The 22650-nt window shown below is 35.7% G+C and overlaps 1 protein-coding gene across 1 annotated transcript in view; it reads right to left on the reverse strand.

The window, feature by feature from the left end:
- Positions 1-1942: 1942 nt before the first annotated feature.
- Positions 1943-22650, reverse strand: part of LOC137240469 (nitric oxide synthase-like) — a 91241-nt gene continuing 70533 nt past the window's right edge. The window contains exons 16-17 of the mRNA XM_067766782.1: positions 15629-15695; positions 1943-2472 (exon numbers count right to left, since the gene is read on the reverse strand). Coding sequence (XP_067622883.1) covers positions 2365-2472; positions 15629-15695 — 175 coding nt within the window. The 3' untranslated portion in view covers positions 1943-2364. The remainder of the gene's footprint in view (positions 2473-15628; positions 15696-22650) is intronic.

A 22650-nucleotide genomic window follows, 5' to 3' on the forward strand; every position in this document is an offset into this window, starting at 1 on the left:
CTAAATTTGGTCTATCTGCATACATTTTAATAAGCTTTTTCCGTCTAACTTTGCCCTCCCCCCCCTTCACTTTATCTTCGTCTCACTCTATCTCTTTCTCAGCCTCCTTCTCCTTCCCTCTTTTCTCTTCTCTAAAGTGTTTCCATTCTTCTTCATCCCTTATTGCCAGTCCGAGAAAGTGGTATGTATTTTGTTCCAGTACCAGTCTCGAGACCCTAGAAACTGCCCTGTACTAAAGCCCTCATCAACAGCTTTCATTTCTTATCCATATTCTATAAACACATTCTAGGGGTACTCGCGTCCACGTTTTCGCCTATATCTCGAGACCCTAGTCATCCACGAGTACGAAAAATACCCCGTATCAAAGTACTTTTAAGCAGCTTCCCTTTGATACCCATATTGTACAAACATATACCAGTATTACCCAGGTCCACGATTTGATCTCATGACCCTAACCAGAATGGGATAAGAAGTACCCTATGTCTGTCTCCTGATTTGGGCTCAGGAAAAAAAAAGTTCGACTACGCAAACCCAAAAAAATAATTTTCGAGCCTGCGAAATTTTATTTTCATTACATATTATTTAAAAAAAAAATTTTAAACATTTTTACCACGAATTTTTAATAAATACATAAAAAATGATTTGGAACCTTGAAAATTAATGCATGTATGCTGAAAAACCCCTTAAAAAAATTGCGAAAGGGTAAATTTTTCGACTAAAACACTCCCCAAAACAAAAAAAAAAATTCGCAGGGTCGAAAATAATTTTTTTGGGTATGCGTAGGGAACTTTTTTTGCTGAGCCAAAAATCCTATTGAAAAATCGATGGCGCGATATCGGTTAACTTTTGTCCATACAAATCGAACCAGGGTAATGTACATACAAATGTCAAGCTGATATGATATGAAAAAACGTACACATGCACATCCATACATACCTATAAACCTACGCCCGAAGTTAAATAACGCATCATGCCTCACTCAAAAGCAATTTGCACGCACAGTTGACACCGAGCAACCACACGCACGCATTTTTTGGTAAAAATGTTACTTTTGTTTAAACAATTTGGCTGGTATTTTTTTTTATACACAAAGAAGGTAAATATTTCAAAGTTTTACTGCAAAGTAGAATTTTCCAATCCGCCTATCCGTTTATGAGTTATAGCTGTGTAAACACAAACATCAAATTATATTAAAAATATCGATCTCACGTAGCTGGGCTTTCAAATGCAAAAACCCGTTTTAAAATTGGAGCATTCTGTGTGAAGTGACGTGCGTACAACGAAATTTAGTGACTTTATTTTATAAGATTTATATAGATATTGTTGTCTGAAAAAATCGAAGAGATCCATCGTATCGTGGAAGCTTAAAATTTCGTCAAATACTTACATACAGGCCATATATTGTTGGGATAAGTGATTCATGGTCATATCTATTACATGCAGACTTAAAAAAACGTGAGACTTTGCATCCTCACACAAATTACCTACAAATTTTTTATTTTTTATTTATCTTAAAAATGGCTTAGCTATGCGTCTTTTCACTATTCTTCATATCTTATACAGCCGAATATTTGGATATTACCAATGAAATAAAATTATTGTTCAGCTCCATCCACGAAAGGTAGGATGGGGTTTCCGGTATGTCGTAACGGACGTATCACATGGACTCCCATTGGACAGTGTCCTGTCAAAAACCCCAATGAAATGAGCCTTGGGGAGTTCTTTAACTGAATTAGGAGATAGAACGTTTATGAAACAAATTCTGAAATAAGGTTTTTCAGAAATATTCTCAGATAGGGCGTTTTCGAAATGGCAGCTGATATAGAGTAATGTTCCGTAGATATGTGCAGCTAAAGCTTTTACAAAAGTTTCCACTACTAGTGATCAAGATTCTTACACTTGTAGGATATTAATAAGTGGTGAATACCGTTTATATTTAGGACACAATTTTTTATTAGTAATTAACTAAAAAGAGTAAACAAAATGCATTACTTATTATTCTTCAGGTAGGTAAGGTTACAATTACGTCTATTTTGCAGATTGGATAAAATGAAGAGCACAGTTAACATAACAACTATAAGCCACACTTTTGTTATTGCAGAAGTTTACGGACAATTTTTATAATATCAGGACACAACTTAAAATGGAATTATTTAGTAAATATTTTTGTGAAAAGAAAATCGCTCAATTAGTATATCTATACTACTTTGGAAAAAACGACACTTATTTCATTCACATTCTCTTTATATTCTCTTTTGCACATTTTTGGTTGTTGGCAGTGTAATCGTGTGGGCAAGAACAGGAGCTGGCAATCAGTTGGAATGACGGCCTTAATGTATATTTCATCGCTGTGCTTAAAGCTGATTACGATCCAGTCAACGGTCGTGCAGCACGACGAATTGTGGATTTATTAAGCGTTTCTCCTGTGTGTAAGGTGATACCGAAAACATCTTCATGATACCGATTTTCATGCTGAAATGGAAAGATAAAATATAGAGATCAATCATTACTGATCAGAAATGGGCAACATTTTTTCGAAGAATAGACAGATACGTTCCTTTATTAAACGAAATTTTATTCGAGTGCCGAATAAATTATTTTGTTCGATATTCGAATATTAAATAAACACAAAAAGAAACACTTGTTCTTATTTTAGTTAACATAGTTCTGAATTCAAACAAGTGGCACATGTTTGAAAAAAAACGTTCACAATAGCAAACAGCCTGGATGACCTATAAAATCACTAACCCATTGTTTAAATAAATTGCTCAATTTTGTTTTTTAAAACACACAACTGAGCAATTCTTGACACTTTATTTTATTACCCGCGAGCAAAAAACAAAGCCTTCTTCCATTCTCTGAATACACTAGTCAACAAGAGAAATTACTTTGAAGTCTAACTATTTAATTTCAATGTATTATGGCCCCCTAAGTACAAAAACACCCAAAATTTAAAATTCTATGGATACGGTTTTTTTTTTTTGTTCTAAAATCACGAATTTTCACAGAGGTCTTTCCATTTATTTTATCATATCTTGGAAATTACTTATCCAAATTCGTTGATAGAAACACCAGTATTCAGGATTCACCGCAAAACTTTCTTCAAGTCTTGATAAGAAAATTTTTTTATATGATCGACGGTTGCGGAGTTATTCACATAAAAATGAAAACAAATTTTTTTTTTGCAAAATCGAACATTTTTCAAAAATTCATAAAAATCGAAGGTTTTAAAAACTTACCATTTTTATTTCACGGTTTTAAAACTGCAAACATTATAAATAATTGAAACCTTATTTCGTGAAAATACATGACTAAATGTTGATTTTATTAACAATAAGGTGAAAATACCCAATTTAGCGAAAATTTTGCATATCAAGCCTATTATTGTTTTTGACAAACAAATTATTTAGATATGACATTTTGCGCAACTTTGTCTTTTTAAAGCTTACTACGGGAATCGCCAGAAACGAGAAAACTCCATAATGATACTCAAGAAATTTTTACCCATCAATTTTTCTTAAGGCAAAACGCAGATCATAAAAAAAATGTCTCATACTGTATGGAAAATTTATGTAAGAAGTATGGTCATATATATGTATTTGTTATCAAATATATACAAATTTTTCCTTGAGGCATTTCTTGCGATGTTCTTAGAATGCATTAGTCATAAAAACAAAAAAATCAAATTTTCACTTCGTCATAGAAACTGGTATACCTACCTACTGAACATCCCAGCCTGCACAGGCCATTTCCCATAGCGTATGAAGTTTTTTTTTGAAAACCCCTTTTTTCCAAACCCTTTCGCAGGTAGTGGTTAAAAAATGTAAAGACTCATTAAATGCCTGCCCTGTATGTTATATTGTCCACGATTGTGACAAACTTAACGAAAAACAAGTAAGGAAGGCTAAGTTCGGATGTAACCGAACATTACATACTCAGCTAAGAGCTTTGGAGACAAAATAAGGGAAAACCACCATTTAGCAAAATGAACCTAGGGTAACCCTGGAATGTGTTTGTATGACATGTGTATCAAATGAAAGGTGTTAATTATTATTTAAAACGTAGCGGGCCTTAGTTCTGTAGGTGGACGCCTTTTCGAGATATCGCAATAAGGGTGGACCAGGGCTGACTCTAGAATGTGTTTCTATGATATGGGTATCAAATTAAAAGTATTAATGAGGGTTTTAAAAGGGAGTAGCCCTTAGTTGTATATGTGAAGGCATTTTCGAGATATCGACCAAAATGTGGGCCAGGGTGACCCAGAACATCTTCTGTCGGGTACCGCTAATTTACTTATATATGTCATACCACGAACAGTATTCCTGCCAAGATTCCAAGGGCTTTTGATTTCGCCCTGCAAAGCTTTTTCATTTTCTTCTACTTAATATGGTAGCTTTCACACCCGTTTTACAAAGTTTTTTCTAAAGTTATATTTTGCCTCAATAAACCAATCCAATTACCATGTTTCATCTCTTTTTTCATATTTGGTACAGAATTATGGCATTTTTCGTAATTTTCGATATCGGAAAAGTGGGCGTGTTCATATTCGGATTTCGGCCATATTTTATACCAAAATATAGTGAGTTCAGATAAGTACGTGAACTAAGTTTAGTTAAGATATATCGTTTTTTGCGCAAGTTATCGTGTTAAAGACCGAGCGGAAGGACAGACGGTCGACTGTGTATAAAAACTGGGCATGGCTTCAACCGATTTCGCCAATTTTCACAGAAAACAGTGACCGTCGTAGAATCTATGTCTCTACCAACTTTCACAAGGATTGGTAAAATTTTTGTTCGACTTATGGCATTAAAAGTATTCTAGAAGAATTAAATGAAAAAGGGCGGAGTTACGCCCATTTTGAAATTTTCTTTTATCTTTGTATTTTGTTGCACCATATCATTACTGGAATCGAATGTTGACATAATTTACTTTTATACTGTAAAGATATTAAATTTTTTGTTAAAATTTGACTTAAAAAAATTTTTTTTTTAAAAGTGGGCGTGTTCGTCATCCGATTTCGCTAATTTTTATTTAGCGCACATATAGTAATAGGAGTAACGTGCGTACCAAATTTCATCATGATATCTTCAACGACTGCTAAATTACAGCTTGCAAAACTTTTAAATTACCTTTTTTTTAAGTGGGCGGTGCCACGCCCATTGTCCAAAATTTTTCTAATTTTCTATTTTGCGTCATAAGGTCAACGCACCTACCAAGTTTCATTGCTTTATCCGTCTTTGGTAATGAATTATCGCACTTTTTCTGTTTTTCGAAATTTTCGATATCGAAAAAGGGTGCGTGGTTGTAGTCCGATTTCGTTCATTTTAAACACCGATCTGAGATGAGTGCCCAGGAACCTACGTACCAAATTTCATCAAGATACCTCAAAATTTACTCAAGTTATCGTATTTACAGGCGGATGGACAGACGGACGGACGGACGGGCGGACATGGCTAAATGAATTTCTTTTTTCACCCAGATCATTTTGATATATAGAAGTCTGTATCTATCTCGATTAGTTTATGCCGTTACAGATTACCGCTATGCGAACTCTGTGAGCTCTGCTTAGCTGAGTATAAAAAAGATACATACTTTTGAAAATCGAAGTGGCCTACGACTATTTAAAGTAATTTATTTAGTTCGTTCAATGTTATTTAACTAGCATTCCTGATCGCGAAAAGTCAAGTTGTCAACAACAGCAAAAAACTATTTATTGGTTAGTCAATTTAAAAAAAAAATGAATAATAACAATAGAAAACTTGTCTGCAAAAATTACTCGAATATATTTTGTTATGTATGTGGTGGTCTTTACACTACAGCAAAAGGGCGGAGAAATTTTACTATTTCACTACAAAATTCATATAAGGATTATTTTAAAACAGAAGTTGAGAATTTGAGCCGATATTTTTAAATATTTCAAGCACTAAATTTTGTAGAATTTCTTTAATAAAGGTATCTTAAATAGCTAAATAAACAAAAATATTAAAAATACGTATTTTCCCTTCATTCACTTAATTGTTAATAATATTACGGTTTATCCATTGATTTCCATGAAATAAAGCTTGCCTTATTTGGAATGTTCACAGCTTTACGATGATCTAATAAAAGTTGTAAGTTTTTGTATCTTTCGATTTTTTACGAATTAAAGAAAAAAAATATCGATTTTTTTATAATGCGATGCAAATAACTCTGAAACCAATAATTATTTAAAAAAATGGTATTTAAACAATTTTTTAAGGTAATTTCATTTGCTATTATATGTTGTTTTCTCCAACAAAATCGGACAACCCGTTCCAGAGATATGATAAAATCAATGGATCTCCCTTTTCAAAAAAGGCAAATTGTAGAAAAAAAAAAAACGTATCCATAGAATTTTAAATTTCGACCTATTTTATAATTAGGGGACTATAGCAAATAAAAACAAGCAAGGAAGGCTAAGTTCGGATGTAACCGAACATTGCATACTCAGTTGAGAGCTATGGAGACAAAATAAGGGAAGATCACCATGTAGGAAAATGAACCTAGGGTAACCCTGGAATGTGGTTGTCTGACATGTGTATCAAATGGAAGGTATTAAAGAGTATTTTAAGAGAGAGTAGGCCATATTTCTATGGATGGACGCCATTTAGGGATATCGCCATAAAGGTGGACCAGGGCTGACTCTAGAATTTGTTTGTACGATATGGGTATCAAATGAAAGGTGGTAATGAGTATTTTAAAAGGGAATGCGCCTTAGTTCTATAGGTGAACGCCTTTTCGAGATATCGCCATAAAAGTGGAACAGGGGTGACTCTAGAATGTGCTTGTACGATATGGGTATCAAATGAAAGGTGTTGATGAGTATTTTGAAAGGGAGGGATCCTTAGTTCTATAGGTGGACGCATTTTCGAGATATCGCCATAAAGGTGGGCCAGGGGTGACTCTAGAATGTGCTTGTACGATATGGGTATCAAATGAAAGGTGTTAATGAGTATTTTAAAAGGGAGTGATCCTTAGTTCTATAGGTGGACGCCTTTTCGAGATATCGCCATTAACGTGAGCCAGGGGTGACTCTAGAATGTGTTTGTACGATATGGGTATCAAATGAAAGGTGGTAATGAGTATTTTAAAAGGGAATGGGCCTTAGTTCTATAGGTGAACGTCTTTTCGAGATATCGCCATAAAGGTGAGCCAGGGATGACTCTAGAATGTGTTTGTACGATATGGGTATCAAATGAAAGGTGGTAATGAGTATTTTAAAAGGGAATGGGCCTTAGTTCTATAGGTGAACGCCTTTTCGAGATATCGCCATAAAGGTGAGCCAGGGGTGACTCTAGAATGTGTTTGTACGATATGGGTATGAAATGAATGGTGTTAATGAGTATTTTAAAAGGGAGTGGGTCTTAGTTCTATAGGTGAACGCCTTTTCGAGATATCGCCATTAAGGTGAGCCAGGGGTGACTCTAGAATGTGTTTGTACGATACGGGTATCAAATGAAAAGTGGTAATGAGTATTTTAAAAGGGAATGGGCCTTAGTTCTATAGGTGAACGCCTTTTCGAGATATCGCCATAAAGGTGAGCCAGGGGTGACTCTAGAATGTGTTTGTACGATATGGGTATGAAATGAATGGTGTTAATGAGTATTTTAAAAGGGAGTGGGCCTTAGTTCTATATGTGGACGCCTTTTCGAGATATCGCCATTAAGGTGAGCCAGGGGTGACTCTAGAATGTGTTTGTACGATATGGGTATCAAATGAAAGGTGGTAATGAGTATTTTAAAAGGGAATGGGCCTTAGTTCTATAGGTGAACGCCTTTTCGAGATATCGCCATAAAGGTGAGCCAGGGGTGACTCTAGAATGTGTTTGTACGATATGGGTATGAAATGAATGGTGTTAATGAGTATTTTAAAAGGGAGTGGGCCTTAGTTCTATATGTGGACGCCTTTTCGAGATATCGCCATTAAGGTGAGCCAGGGGTGACTCTAGAATGTGTTTGTACGATATGGGTATCAAATGAAAGGTGGTAATGAGTATTTTAAAAGGGAATGGGCCTTAGTTCTATAGGTGAACGCCTTTTCGAGATATCGCCATAAAGGTGAGCCAGGGGTGACTCTAGAATGTGTTTGTCCGATATGGGTATGAAATGAATGGTGTTAATGAGTATTTTAAAAGGGAGTGGGTCTTAGTTCTATAGGTGAACGCCTTTTCGAGATATCGCCATTAAGGTGAGCCAGGGGTGACTCTAGAATGTGTTTGTACGATATGGGTATCAAATGAAAAGTGGTAATGAGTATTTTAAAAGGGAATGGGCCTTAGTTCTATAGGTGAACGCCTTTTCGAGATATCGCCATAAAGGTGAGCCAGGGGTGACTCTAGAATGTGTTTGTACGATATGGGTATGAAATGAATGGTGTTAATGAGTATTTTAAAAGGGAGTGGGCCTTAGTTCTATATGTGGACGCCTTTTCGAGATATCGCCATTAAGGTGAGCCAGGGGTGACTCTAGAATGTGTTTGTACGATATGGGTATCAAATGAAAGGTGGTAATGAGTATTTTCAAAGGGAATGGGCCTTAGTTCTATAGGTGAACGCCTTTTCGAGATATCGCCATAAAGGTGAGCCAGGGGTGACTCTAGAATTTGTTTGTACGATATGGGTATCAAATGAAAGGTGGTAGGGTAAACCCGGGTGAAATGGCTATCCGGGTGATATGGCATACCATCAAGAAATCTAATTTCTAACTCGTTCAGTAACGTCATTTAAAGAAAAACGATTGAGTCTTGTGAAATAACGCGAAGGGGCAACGTCCTCTTGTTGGTGCACGCGAAAAATTTTGGTAAAAAAATTTTAAGAAAAAAAGTACAGCATAAGTGACTTTCTTAATTGATATATCATTTATTCAAAGCTGAATTATTCGGTAAGTTTTTAACCTACGTATATTTCATCTACATAAAAAAGGTAAGCAAAACTTAAAAGAAAAACCGCGTGTGCAAATTGTGAAGAATTCCAGGAAGTTTAGGTTTTGCCAGTGTTGATAGTTAATTTTACCGAAGCGGGCGAAATGGTGCAATTTTTTCCGGGTGATATGGCATACATTTTTCATATGCCATATCACCCGGTTTACTTACCTTTCATATATTTCGAAAGAAAATACAGGTATATACTCTAATTAGATTTTTATATTTTATGCCAGTAGAAATGCCCAATATTTACATACGAAAAGATAACTCTGCCAGGGCTTCGTGGTCCAATAAAAAGTTAAGAGATGCGATTGATGCAATAAAAAAAAAAATTCTATCTATGTGGCTGCAAAAGAATATAAGATCCCTTCTTCAACCATAAGGCGGTACCTGAAATCTGGGACTTGGACCAAAAAAACATTGGGTGGACCTATTTTTTTGGGAGACGAAATCGAGCGGAAAATGGTTTCAAATATTAAAAAAATGTAAGGCCATGGGTTCGCTCCAACACGGAAGATGGTTCGCGAAATGGCATATGACATTGCTGAAAGACTTGGTGTTCAGCACCGCTTTAACAAGACAGCCAAGAGAGCCGGCGACGAATGGTTGCAACGGTTTTTGCAGCGAAACAAAGACCTTTCGATTCGAAAATCTGAAGGTGTTTCGCAAGCTCGAGCGACCAGCATGAACCGTGAAGAAGTGAACAAATACTTTGCTCTTCTTGAAACTATTATGACTGAAAATGAACTTATGGGCAAACCACTTCAAATTTTGAACGTCGATGAGACCGGTTGCCAGTTAAATAATAGACCAGGGTGAGACAATAACAGTTATAGCTTGTTGCAATGCTGAGGGTACCTTTTTGCCACCAACATGTGTGTTTAAAGGAAAGCGAATGAAACCAGAATGGATCGATAGAATGCCACCTGGTTCAAAATTATTCATGGGTGAAAAGACAGCTTACGTTAACAAAGATATCTTCTTTCTTTGGCTTAAAGACCATTTCCTACCAAGAAAACCAGAGGGCAAAGTACTTCTTATACTTGATGGGCATTCCTCCCATTGTACAAATGTCGAGATGCTGGATTGCGCAGCGGAAAATGATATAATTATTTTTTGTTTGCCACCTCATACGACCCAATTCCTTCAACCTTTGGATAGATCGTTTTTCAAAGCATTCAAGTCATACTATTACGTTGCGTGTAATTTATTTATTCGCAATAATCCACATCGCAAAATTGGACGATATGAATTCGGAAATTTACTCTCAGAGGCTTGGGAGAATTCTGCAGTGTCGAAAAATGGTATGTCGGGATTCGAGGCGACGGGTATTTGGCCTTTTAATCCAACTATAATTCCAGAATATGCTTTTATAGAAATGAGCGAAGAAATTGAGATGGAAATTCCCGCGCACGGGTGCTTACAACGCCAGAGAACAGATCACAGCAAGTGCTCAAATCTCTAAAACGTCAGCAAAAAACCAATAATAAACAAACTAAGCCCATGCCTAAACCAAAGAACAAAAAGAAAGTCCTGGATTTGTCCAGCTCATCAGAGGAAAAGCAAAACGTGCCTTTTGATGACGAGTTTGATGGATTAGAAGAGTTTGAAGATAATTTATGCGGTGGTTGTGGTGAGGATTACAATGTAACCTCTAAAAAAGATGACTGGGTGCAGTGTGTGATCTGCAAAAAATGGTCGCACGATAGTTGCACCTCTTACATCAATACCTGCAACAAATGTGGAAATGATATTTAAAAAAAAAAAGTAGTATGCCATTTCACCCGATAGGGTGCACCATTTCACCTGGGTCTCCGGGTGAAATGGCGAAGTCGTAATACATTTTTGCGACGCATTTTATGCAATGAATTTTTTTATTTTTTTATTGTTTTGAAACAAAATATATAAGTTAATTTAATAAATTGAATTCTAATCTAACCTTTGTAACAAAATTTTGTTTTATTTGGAAGATGTTGCAAAAAGAAAAAAATCGCGTCATATCACCCGGGTTTACCCTAATGAGTATTTTAAAAGGGAATGGGCCTTAGTTCTATAGGTGAACGCCTTTTCGAGATATCGCCATAAAGGTGAGCCAGGGGTGACTCTAGAATGTGTTTTTACGATATGGGTATCAAATGAAAGGTGGTAATGAGTATTTTAAAAGGGAATGGGCCTTAGTTCTATAGGTAAACGCCTTTTCGAAATATCGCCATTAAGGTGAGCCAGGGGTGACTCTAGAATGTGTTTGTACGATATGGGTATCAAATGAAAGGCGGTAATGAGTATTTTAAAAGGGAATGGGCCTTAGTTCTATAGGTGAACGCCTTTTCGAGATATCGCCATAAAGGCGAGCCAGGAGTGACTCTAGAATGTGTTTGTACGATATGGGAATCAAATGAAAGGTGGTAGTGAGTATTTTAAAAGGGAATGGGCCTTAGTTCTATAGGTGAACGCCTTTTTCAGATATCGCCATAAAGGTGAGCCAGGGGTGACTCCAGAATGTGTTTGTACGATATGGGTATGAAGTGAATGGTGTTAATGAGTATTTTAAAAGGGAGTGGGCCTTAGTTCTATATGTGGATGCCTTTTCGAGATATCGGCATTAAGGTGAGCCAGGGGTGACTCTAGAATGTGTTTGTACGATATGGGTATCAAATGAAAGGTGGTAATGAGTATTTTAAAAGGGAATGGGCCTTAGTTCTATATGTGGACGCCTTTTCGAGATATCGGCATTAAGGTGAGCCAGGGGTGACTCTAGAATGTGTTTGTACGATATGGGTATCAAATGAAAGGTGGTAATGAGTATTTTAAAAGGGAATGGGCCTTAGTTCTATAGGTGAACGCCTTTTCGAGATATCGCCATAAAGGCGAGCCAGGGGTGACTCTAGAATGTGTTTGTACGATATGGGAATCAAATGAAAGGTGGTAGTGAGTATTTTAAAAGGGAATGGGCCTTAGTTCTATAGGTGAACGCCTTTTCCAGATATCGCCATAAAGGTGGACCAGGGGTGACTCTATAATGTGTTTGTACGATATGGATATCAAATTAAAGGTATTAATGAGGGTTTTAAAAGCGAGTGACCCTTAGATGTATATGTGAAGGAGTTTTCGCGATATCGACCAAAATGTGGACCAGGGTGATCCAGAAAATCATCTGTCGGGTACTGCTAATTTATTTATATATGCAATACCACGAACAGTATTCCAGCCAAGATTCCAAGGGCTGTTGATTTCCCCCTGCAGAACTTTTTCATTTTTTTCTACTTAATATGGTAGGTGTCACACCCATTTTACAAAGTTTTTTCCAAAGTTATATTTTGCGTCAATAAACCAATCCAATTACCATGTTTCATCCCTTTTTTCGTATTTGGTATAGAATTATGGCATTTTTTTCATTTTTCGTAATTTTCGATATCGATAAAGTGGGCGTGGTTATGGTCGGATTTCGGCCATTTTTTATACCAAGATAAAGTGAGTTCAGATAAGTACGTGGGCTAAGTTTAGTAAAGATATGTCGGTTTTTGCTCAAGTTATTGTGTTAACGGCCGAGCGGAAGGACAGACGGGGGACTGTGTATAAAAACTGGGCGTGGCTTCCACCGATTTCGCCCACTTTCACAGAGAACAGTTACCGTCATAGAATCTATGCCTCTACCAAATTTGAGAAGGATTGGTAAATTTTTGTTCGACTTATGGCATTAAAAGTATTCTAGACAAACTAAATGAAAATGGGCGTGTTCTTCATCCAATTTTGCTAATTTTTATGTAGCACATATATAGTAATAGTAGTAACGTTCCTGCCAAATTTCATCATGATATCTTCAACGACTGCCAAATTATAGCTTGAAAAACTTTTAAATTACCTTCTTGTAAAAGTGGGCGGTGCCACGTCCATTGTCCAACATCTTACTAATTTTCTATTCTGCGTCATAACGTCAACCCATGTACCTAGTTTCATCGCTTTAACCGCCTTTAGCACTGAATTATCCCATTTTTTTGGTTTTTCGAAATTTTCGATATCGAAAAAGTGGGCGTGGTTATAGTCCGATATCGTTCATTTTAAATAGCGATCTGAGATGAGTGCCCAGGAATCTACATACCAAATTTCATCAAGATACCTCAAAATTTACTCAAGTTATCGTGTTAACGGACAGACGGACGGACGGACGGACAGACATGGCTCAATGAAATTTTTTTTCGATACTGATGATTTTGATATATGGAAGTCTATATCTATCTCGATTCCTTTATACCTGTACAACCAACCGTTATCCAATCATAGTTAATATACTCTGTGAGCTCTGCTCAACTGAGTATAATAATGGTGATCCAGAGTAATGCAAAAAGTTTAATTTTGTAGAGCAGTGCTATTAGCGACATTCTCCCTTTCAGCAATTATTTCACAAATAGGTATGGCAATGGAGGAATGAAAGATTTTGCACTTGTAGGAGTGTACAATGGTTAACTTTCAAAACTCTTTTCTTGCTTCATACAAAAATTTCGGTTGGAAAATTATTCAAAAATAAACTTTTTAAAAAATGCATTTCGGTGATAATTTATGCATGAATAAATTAATTTTGATTAGCGTTCTTGGGATACATTTTCATTCGAATTATTATCTTAATAAAACTGTATTCGAATAAAAAAATATTATTGGCTTTGATTATCCTTATTAATCATAGCAATGAAAAATATTATAATTGATCTTCTAATCAGCTAATTATAAGTAAAATTTAAAGTTAAAATAAAGTTCTCAGTCTATGTGAGGTCTTTATTGACCAGCCAGTTAAACCCAACCTTACCTAAAGTAAATGTATAAAAAAGAAATTAAAAACGTAGTTGGCTAAAAAACCATTGACGTTTCGGCCCCATCACCATTACAAATCAGTTAGCTACAAGCAAATGTAATTTTGTCAAGGTAGAGGGTACATCTACATATTTGCATAAGAGTTTTCTAATGGTTCACTCCAGTGGCAGATCTAGGATTGTACTTCTGGGGGGCTTTTACTTCAGATCTTGAAAAAAATATTAAAACGTATCTTTTGGAAGTAGGTTTAGATTGCCCTTATTTTTATTCCCAAGGTTATTATGGAGCTTCAGCGATGAGTGGAGAATTTCATGGTGCGCAAGTATACTTTCAATTGGATTTCCTCTTGCAATTTATGTGCACTGTGCAGCACATAGTTTTAATTTTGCGGTAAATGCAGCTTGTGATGTAGCTGGCATCAAGAATACATTGGCGACAATCGGATAAATAAACGTTCTCAAGAAAAAAAATTTCGGTTATACAAAAAGAAGGTCGAAGAAACAAATTGCGAAGCGTCTTAGCAACAAAATGGGCTCAATGTCATGAAGCGGTTTTCACTTACATTGAACTTCAGCCAGCAATCTTCCCTTTGAAGCCTTTGAAGAGATAGCAGAAGGGAAAAACGACACAACTTCAGCACAAGCTTCTCAGTTTCAGGCTGCTATTTCTACCGTGCAATTCCAAATGTCTTGCTATATAATGCAGTCTGTGCATTCCATTGATTTGGCTTTGAGTAAGCAATTGCAATCAGAAATTCAAGATTTGTCCGAGGCCTTGAAATGTGCAAAAGATGTTGTGCGAGAATTTCAAGAAATGCGACAAAACTCAGAAATACATTTTCACCAAATTTTCGAAAATGTAAAAAAATGGGCACAAAATATGACATAGATATTAAGAAACGACGCATCAATAAGCATCAATTAAATAGATACAACGTTAATACTGACAATACTGAGAGCGCCTATATTCCATTCCTTGATGCATTCATAACTCATACCCAGAACCGATGAGTACAATACTGAAATATGCAATAAACTTCACGAATTTTATGAAAGTGTTCTGAATTGTTCCAAAACTGAGTTTGCAATGGAAGTCAAAATGTGGAGAAGGCGAGGCGATGGTCAGAATTTTAAAAGCGTGTTTGATGAACTTGAGGTGGGTACAACTTTTATGATTATCTACAAAATTTGTATGCTATATTTCTTATTTATCTTCTTTTTTCAGATGGTGAGTCCAATTGCTTTCGAATATGTAAATAAGATATTGCGCATATTAGTCATTCTACCAGTTTCGACAGCAATACCAGAACGCACATTTTCTGCCCACAAAAGGTTAAAATCATACTTGCGGAGTACAATCAGTGAAGAACGTTTGAATAGACTCGCTTCATTGAATACCCATGTTGATATTTCACTTTCTGCAAACGAGGCACTAGAAGAGTTTTTCGAAAAACCTAGGCTATTGTTGGGAAATAGTTATGTGAAAAGTTAGTTTCTGAATGCTGTATGTGTTTAAAGCTTGAATATATGGCCATATTGCACTGACCGATTTTGGCTACGAATCCCGCCCGTAAATCCGCCACTGGTTCACTTAATCCTAGTCAAAATTCCTACAGATTAAGCAGACATATATCTATGTAATCAAAAAACTATTGGGCTATTCACGTATATAGGCGTGGTCATCAGTTTATTTGCTTGCAATTTTCATTCTTATACAAAATCAAAACGCAATGAAAAGATAAAATTCTTAAACAGATAAATAGATAATCATGGTGACGTGAGAGATGACATATATGTATGTATATTAAACAGATAAATCGATAATTATGGTGACGTGAGAGATGATATATATGTATGTATATATGTATATTAAATGCACTTACTCTTAAAGCTTGCAAGAACGCCTCCACCTCCGATACACTTTTTTGTTCTTTTGCTGCAATGCAATTCCTACCAAGATGAAAAAAGTGTTATTGTTTAATTGTTAAGAAAAGAATGATAAACAGAATTGAAAATGATAAAAATAACTTTAAATACGGAATGGTTTGACGAAATCCTTGTTAATGCGAAATTCTTGCAAACAACCCCAAAGAAAAAATTATGAATTTCTGAAAAATCCGAACTATTAGTTGACTATATGACGATATTACGGAAAGTAACTCACTCCTAGTTAGCTACAAAAAGTCTGCTATTAACTAGTTGCAAAGTCATCTAGGGTCCCAATACAACAACTATAACTCAGGCATTGAAACAAATCAAACCTCAGCAATTCGATGTCAGAAGGTTATTTGTCAACAACTATAAAATATAACAAGTAAGGAAGACTAAGTTCGGGTGTAACCGAACATTACATACTCAGCTGAGAGCTTTGTAGACAAAATAAGGGAAAATAACCATTTAGCAAAATGAACCTAGGGTAACACTGGAATGTGTTTGTATGACATTGGTTTCAAACGGAAGGTATTAAAGAGTATTTTAAAAGGAAGTGCGCCATAGTTCTATAGGTGGACGCAATTTCAGGATATCGCCATAAAGGTGGACCAGGGATGACTCTAGAATGTGCGTTGTACGATGTGGGTATCAAATAAAACGCAGTGGGCCTTAGTTTTATAGGTGGACGCCTTTGCGAGATATCGCAATAAAGGTGGACCAGGAGTGACTCTAGAATGAAAGGGATTACAGCAGTGATTTGGTTTCGGCATTTTGTTCACCAATATGCTCGTATTTAATATCAATGCAAACAAAATAATTATTAAAAATTCTATTTTTTTATTACCTTTATATTAAGTCGCTTTCATGTTTGTCCCCTCATTTCCATACGAATTTTTGACGCACGGAAAAGTCTTTTTCAGTAACTTCTCGTTGAGCTAGAGACTTGATACTTAGAACATAGTTCAGATCTGAGAGACATTACAATGCAAGTGAAAAAAATGCGATAGGTGGCGCACGGATCGAGATATACAGAAAATTAATTTTGAAATGGAAATTTTGCGATCGACTTCTAACTAACTTCTCGGTGATCCAGAGACTTGAAACTTAGCATAAAGTTTGCGAGTCGATGGCATTCAATTCGTGGAAAACAAGATGCCGCCAGGTGGCAGACGAATCGAGATAAACGAAAATCCCTGAGCTGGAGATATGAAACTTGAGCAGCAAGTCAGAACCTGGTGACAATGCAATATTTTATCAAAAAAAATCCGCTAGGTGGCGCATGGATCGAGATATTAGGAAAATTAATTTCAATTTGGGAATCTTTCAATCCATTTTTAACTAACTTTCCGGTTACCTAGGGACTTGTAACTTGGCACATAGTTCAAGACCCGGTGACAATACAATTTATAGAAAACAAAATTCCGCTAGATGGCGCGCTAAGTGAGATAACTACAAATCCTTGAAAAACAAGGGGAATCTTGCAATCGATTTTTGAGTAACCTCCTGATGAGATGGAGATATGAAACTAGAGCCGTAAGTCATAACCCGGTGACAATGCAATATTTTATCAAAAAAACTTCCGCTAGGTGGCGTATGGATCGAGATATTAGGAAAATTAATTTTAATTTGGGAATTTTCAATCCATTTTTAACTAACTTCCCGGTTACCTAGATACTTGTAACTTAGCACATAGTTCCAGACCCGGTGACAATACAATTTATAGAAAACAAAGTTCCCCTAGGTGGCGCGCTAATTGAGATAACTACAAATCCCTGAAAAACGAAAGGAATCTTGCGATCGATTTTAGAGTAACTTGCCGGTGAGCTAGAGACTTTAAACTTGGGCCGTGGGTCAGAAGGCGGTGACGATGCAACATTTGATCCAAAAAAATTGCTAGGTGGCACGCTGGTCGAGATAGTAAGAAAACAAATTTTAATTTGGGAATCTTTCATTCCCTTTTTAACTAACTTCCCGGTTACCTAGAGACTTGAAACATGGCACTTAGTTAGAGGCCTGGTGACAATACAACTTATAGAAAACAAAGTTCCGCTAGGTGGCGCGCTAGTCAAGATAACTGAAAATCCTTTAAAAACGGGGGAATCTTGCGATCGATTTTCGAGTAACTTCCCTATAAGCTAGATACAATAAACTTGGGCCGTGTAAGAACCCGGTGACAATGCAATATTTTATCAAAAAAATTCCGCTAGGTGGCGCATGGATCGAGATATTGAGAAAATAGTTTTAAATTGGGAATATTGCAATCGACTTTTAACTAACTTCCTTGATATCTAGAGACTTGAAACCTGAAATATAGCTTAAAACTCGGTGACAGTGCAATGTTTGATCAACAAATTTGATCTACGTAACGCACAAGTCGAACTATTTAGAAGATTAAGCCATACCCTCATGGCTAGCCTCCTGAGTGTTGCAGGCATTGTAGAATTCCACTTCGTTGAAGGCCCAACTCAATGCACGTGTTTGCATACTTGTAGGCGTACGTACCACGATTCTTTTAGACTTTCAGGCGTATGCGAATTTCACCACGATTTTCAGCTGTGAAAATTAAGTAACTGAAAAACGAGGTGGAATTCTCTTGTTATGATGCGCGGTGGAATTCTGTTGTTTTCGCCAGTGTTGCCAGCAAAAATTCCACTAATTCTATTAAATCTTGCTATTTTGAACAAATAAATAAAGATACGAATTTTCACTTAGGAATTACTTAAATTACTAATCAAAGTTGCAATTGCCTTTTTGTAGGCAGTACTAAAAAATTAAAAATAAAAAGATGATAAAAAATTTTAAGGACTACCTTTACATAAATGGACCAAAAAATAGATGGCAATTTTTCCTTTAATACGGATATAGTCTTGTTGAATTTTGACTAAAAAACTGTAACAATAGCTCTTGTTAAAGAATTTTGGTATTTAAAATTATAAAGGTAGAGTGCGTGTTTAAATTTTAAATAATCAATTAGTTAATCCCAAATACATGGTTTGCCTTAAATTGAAAGATTGCGCTCCACCTTTATAGTTTTAAATCCCAAGATTCTTTTACAAGAGCTATTGCTAAAGCTTTTTAGTCAAAATTCAACACCACTATGTCTGTATTAAAGGATAAATTGCCTTCTATTTTTTGTTCCATTTATATAAAGGTAGTCCTTAAAATTTTTTATAATCTTTTAATTTTTTTTTTCTTTACTGACAAACAAATTTTTAGTACTAAAGGTTTCCTAAAACAAAGCAGTGTGTTCAAAGTATGTCGGATCTCGAGCATTTTTTTTCGTAGATTATCCCACAAATGGTTTTTACATAAGCTGTTCTTTAAAATTTCCGTCTGCAAGGCGGAGAAATTGTTTAAATATTCAACTGTTTATGGAAAATTTATTGCAAACCAACAACAAAAACAATCTTTGCAAAAAAAGTGATTTTACCCTGTACTTGAATGTCTTTTGAATATATACCTAAAAAATGTTCCCATTCGGACGCTTACTTTCGGATAAACAATTAATTTTTCAAAACAATCCAAAAATATTGATTTGCCAATTTAAAAAAAAAACATGCAGAATTTGCAAAAAAATTCACACAGTGTTCTTCTCGACCACAAGACTCGCCGCTGACCAAATATCATCGCAAAATATTGACTTTGGTGAAAACGGTGCTCAGTACAAAAAGCCTTACCCAGATACGACAAAAAAAGCCTCTACAGTAAAATACATTTGTGGTTGGCTTTTATTTAGATGTAATGCATCTCTGATCTAGATTATGTTTATATTATAACAGTTATATATGTACATATGTATCACAGGTAAAGACTTGACCGGCCTTAACGATTTTTAAACGGTTTTATTTAGCTTTAGTTGACAGGCTGGATGGTTGGCTGGTTGGCACGAATTTTGTAATTGAAATTTAAGTAACTTCCCGATAAGCTACATGCTTGAAACTTGGAATATAGTTCAGAACCCGATGACAATGCAATAATAAGAAAAAAATCGCCGATAGGTGGCGCAAGGATCGCGATATTCACAAAAATCGTATTTGTGGTCCGATTTGGCTCATATTTGGCACACATAATACATACAAGAATCGGAAGCGACCTATGAAAAAAAGCCACTAGGTGGCGCCAGGATCGGAATATTCACAAAAATCGTATTTGTGGTCCGATTTGGCTCATATTTGGAACACATAATACATGCAAGAATAGAAAGCGACCTATGAAAAAAATCGCCGCTTTTATTTAATTGTCTGATCAACGCCCTTAATTGATGAGGAGTGTGATGACTAGTACCTAGGACCTAGCTAATTATTTTCTAGCTTTTAGTATTATTATTACTTCATGTAAGTATTGTTTTCAATAAAACCGTTTTACTTAAACATTTTTTTTAATTATTTTATTTCAAACAATGAATGCTTTTTGTGTCAGCACCCTGTGAAAGTTTTAGCTCTTAGTTGTTGAAAACCGTGCAATTATTGGCGTATGCTGATGATATTGATATTATGAAAATATGGCTGTGGCTTTGAGTGTAAAAGTAAACTATAGTTCGCATGCACCAACGTGTGGTGGTAAGGTATATCTAGTAGAGAATAAGCCAGTGTACCGAATATGGTAAAGATTATATATTTTGCGATTCTTTTATACGATTATAATCCACTTTTATCCGATTAAAGTTTTAAGCGTATAAGTATGAAAAATCTAAGAATTTTATTATTCATATTATTTAAAATAATATTTATATTTTATGATCTTTTTGCATTCAATCGGTTAGTGGATGATACAAAAAATGGAGGTAGTTCCATTTACAGCCTGATTCTAATGTGGTAACAACTTTCTTCACCACGGCAACTTTCTTCATGTAGTACCTTTTGTACCCTTTTGGTATTCTGCCGACGAAAGTAGCCGGATAATTGTTTACCCACTAAAATAGGTGGTAACATCGATGTAACCACACAAAAGCTGTTGTTTAGAAAAAGGCAATACTGAAAAATAAAGAATTGTGAGCGCAAATAAGTAAACATAATAGTAAAAAAGTGTTGCCTCTTACTATACATATTTGTTTCCATGTACTTTCACAGTATATATTACAATGTAGCTATGTAAAAACGTATGCATGTATGCACATATGTATATACACATCGTCCCGTTTATTCGTTAACATCGTATTTACGAGTGACACATCGTCGGTAAAGCCATGGTGGAACCATACACGGTAGCAACATGGTGACATACCTACAAACATAAATAAAAATTCCATGTACCTCGGTTTTGTAAATTCGATGGACAAATGTCAAAATCGTACTGCGCCGGAAGTTGATGTATCAAATTAAATTAAAAAAGTTTTTATTCAGCTGTCCCATGCCACCTTGTATCGTTCCACCATGGGTAAAGCGAAGAAAACCGACTTTTACATTTCACCACAGACACTGGTGAGTTTTTCGGTGATGACAGCGTTACCACTTTGGCCAGAATCGCGAATAAAACAACTCGTAACGATTTTCGGTTACATAATGTTCTTGGTACTATTTTACCGGTAACGCTAAGAATCGGGCCGTTAGAGTGAAGTTAGCCACTTCACTTTTGCGGGGACAATGACAATTTCACCAAAAACAAGTTACCAGATTGAAAAATGTGTCATATTAACGAATACCACTAAATTACTTTCGTAGTTATTTTAAATAAAAAAGAAAGAAAAAATTTAATACGAAATATCAGCCTAAAAAAAGGTTTTTAATAAGTTTTTCGAAATCCAGAAAATTGTTTTGGTGGAAAACACATGGGTCGAAGTGGCCGTACGTTTGCTCAGAACATTTTGACAAAACATACACGTTTGCTCAAAGGAGGTCCTTGGCTACAAGTTCACATTTTTTATTTTTTTATTTATTGTATAATTCAAGCGTTGCGTTTTAGGAGGGAATTGTCAAACCATTTTTTAGGGAGAATATTGCCCTGTAGCTCTGCAGGTTAGCCACTAGTTATGAGAGTGTTTTTGCCCGTACTACCAGGGGTCATCTTGGGGCAGCCCCGCCTATACACATTCTGTGCCCTTTTAGCATTGACATAGATGTGCAAACTTTGGAGGTACACTTTTTCTCAGCATGCCTTGAGAAATATCCACTGTAGCGGTATGATAAAAGGCCCATGTTAGAACAACAGGATTTTTCGTGTATTTTTTTTTCTGTCTAGGGTCAAGCTGCCAAAAAGATATGAGTCATTAACCAATGTATGAGTTATTATCCACTATTTTTCAATAAAATTGAATGTTTTACTGCATTCTCAATCGATATATATGCACATAAATCGTGCTAAAGCATATTACTATTGTCTCAGATGACCATTACGTTTTCATCCTAAAGGAAATCTCCATCCCGAAAAACCACAATTTCATATTAAACAGTAACGGCATGACAACGCTTCTGGCAAAACAACAAACATTATAAAACTTCAAAAATCCCCAAACACGTCAAAAAATTTTGAGTGGAACTACCTTCTTTTTTGTCTCATGGGTTATTGTGGCTTTTGTAAACATATGCTCACATGTTTTTGTTTTTACTCAGGTATTTTAAATTTTTTCTACAATAAACCCAATTATGTACATGCGTATCCTTCACACGTAGCAAGTTTTATTGTTTTTATACCCAGTTGAGCAGAGCTCACAGAGTATATTAAGTTTGATTGGATAACGGTTGGTTGTACAGGTATAAAGGAATCGAGATAGATATAGACTTCCATATATCAAAATAATCAGGATCGAAAAAAATTTGATTGAGCCATGTCCGTCCGTCCGTCCGTCTGTCCGTCCGTCCGTTAACACGATCGCTGTTTAAAATGAACGATATCGGACTATAACCACGCCCACTTTTTCGATATCGAAAATTTCGAAAAACCGAAAAAGTGCGATAATTCATTACAGAAGACAGGTAAAGCGACGAAACTTCGTAGATGAGTTGAAATTATGACGCAGAATAGAAAATTAGTAAAA

Source organism: Eurosta solidaginis, chromosome 2 (genome assembly GCF_040869045.1).
Source record: "Eurosta solidaginis isolate ZX-2024a chromosome 2, ASM4086904v1, whole genome shotgun sequence".
Taxonomy (NCBI): Eukaryota; Metazoa; Arthropoda; class Insecta; order Diptera; family Tephritidae; genus Eurosta; species Eurosta solidaginis.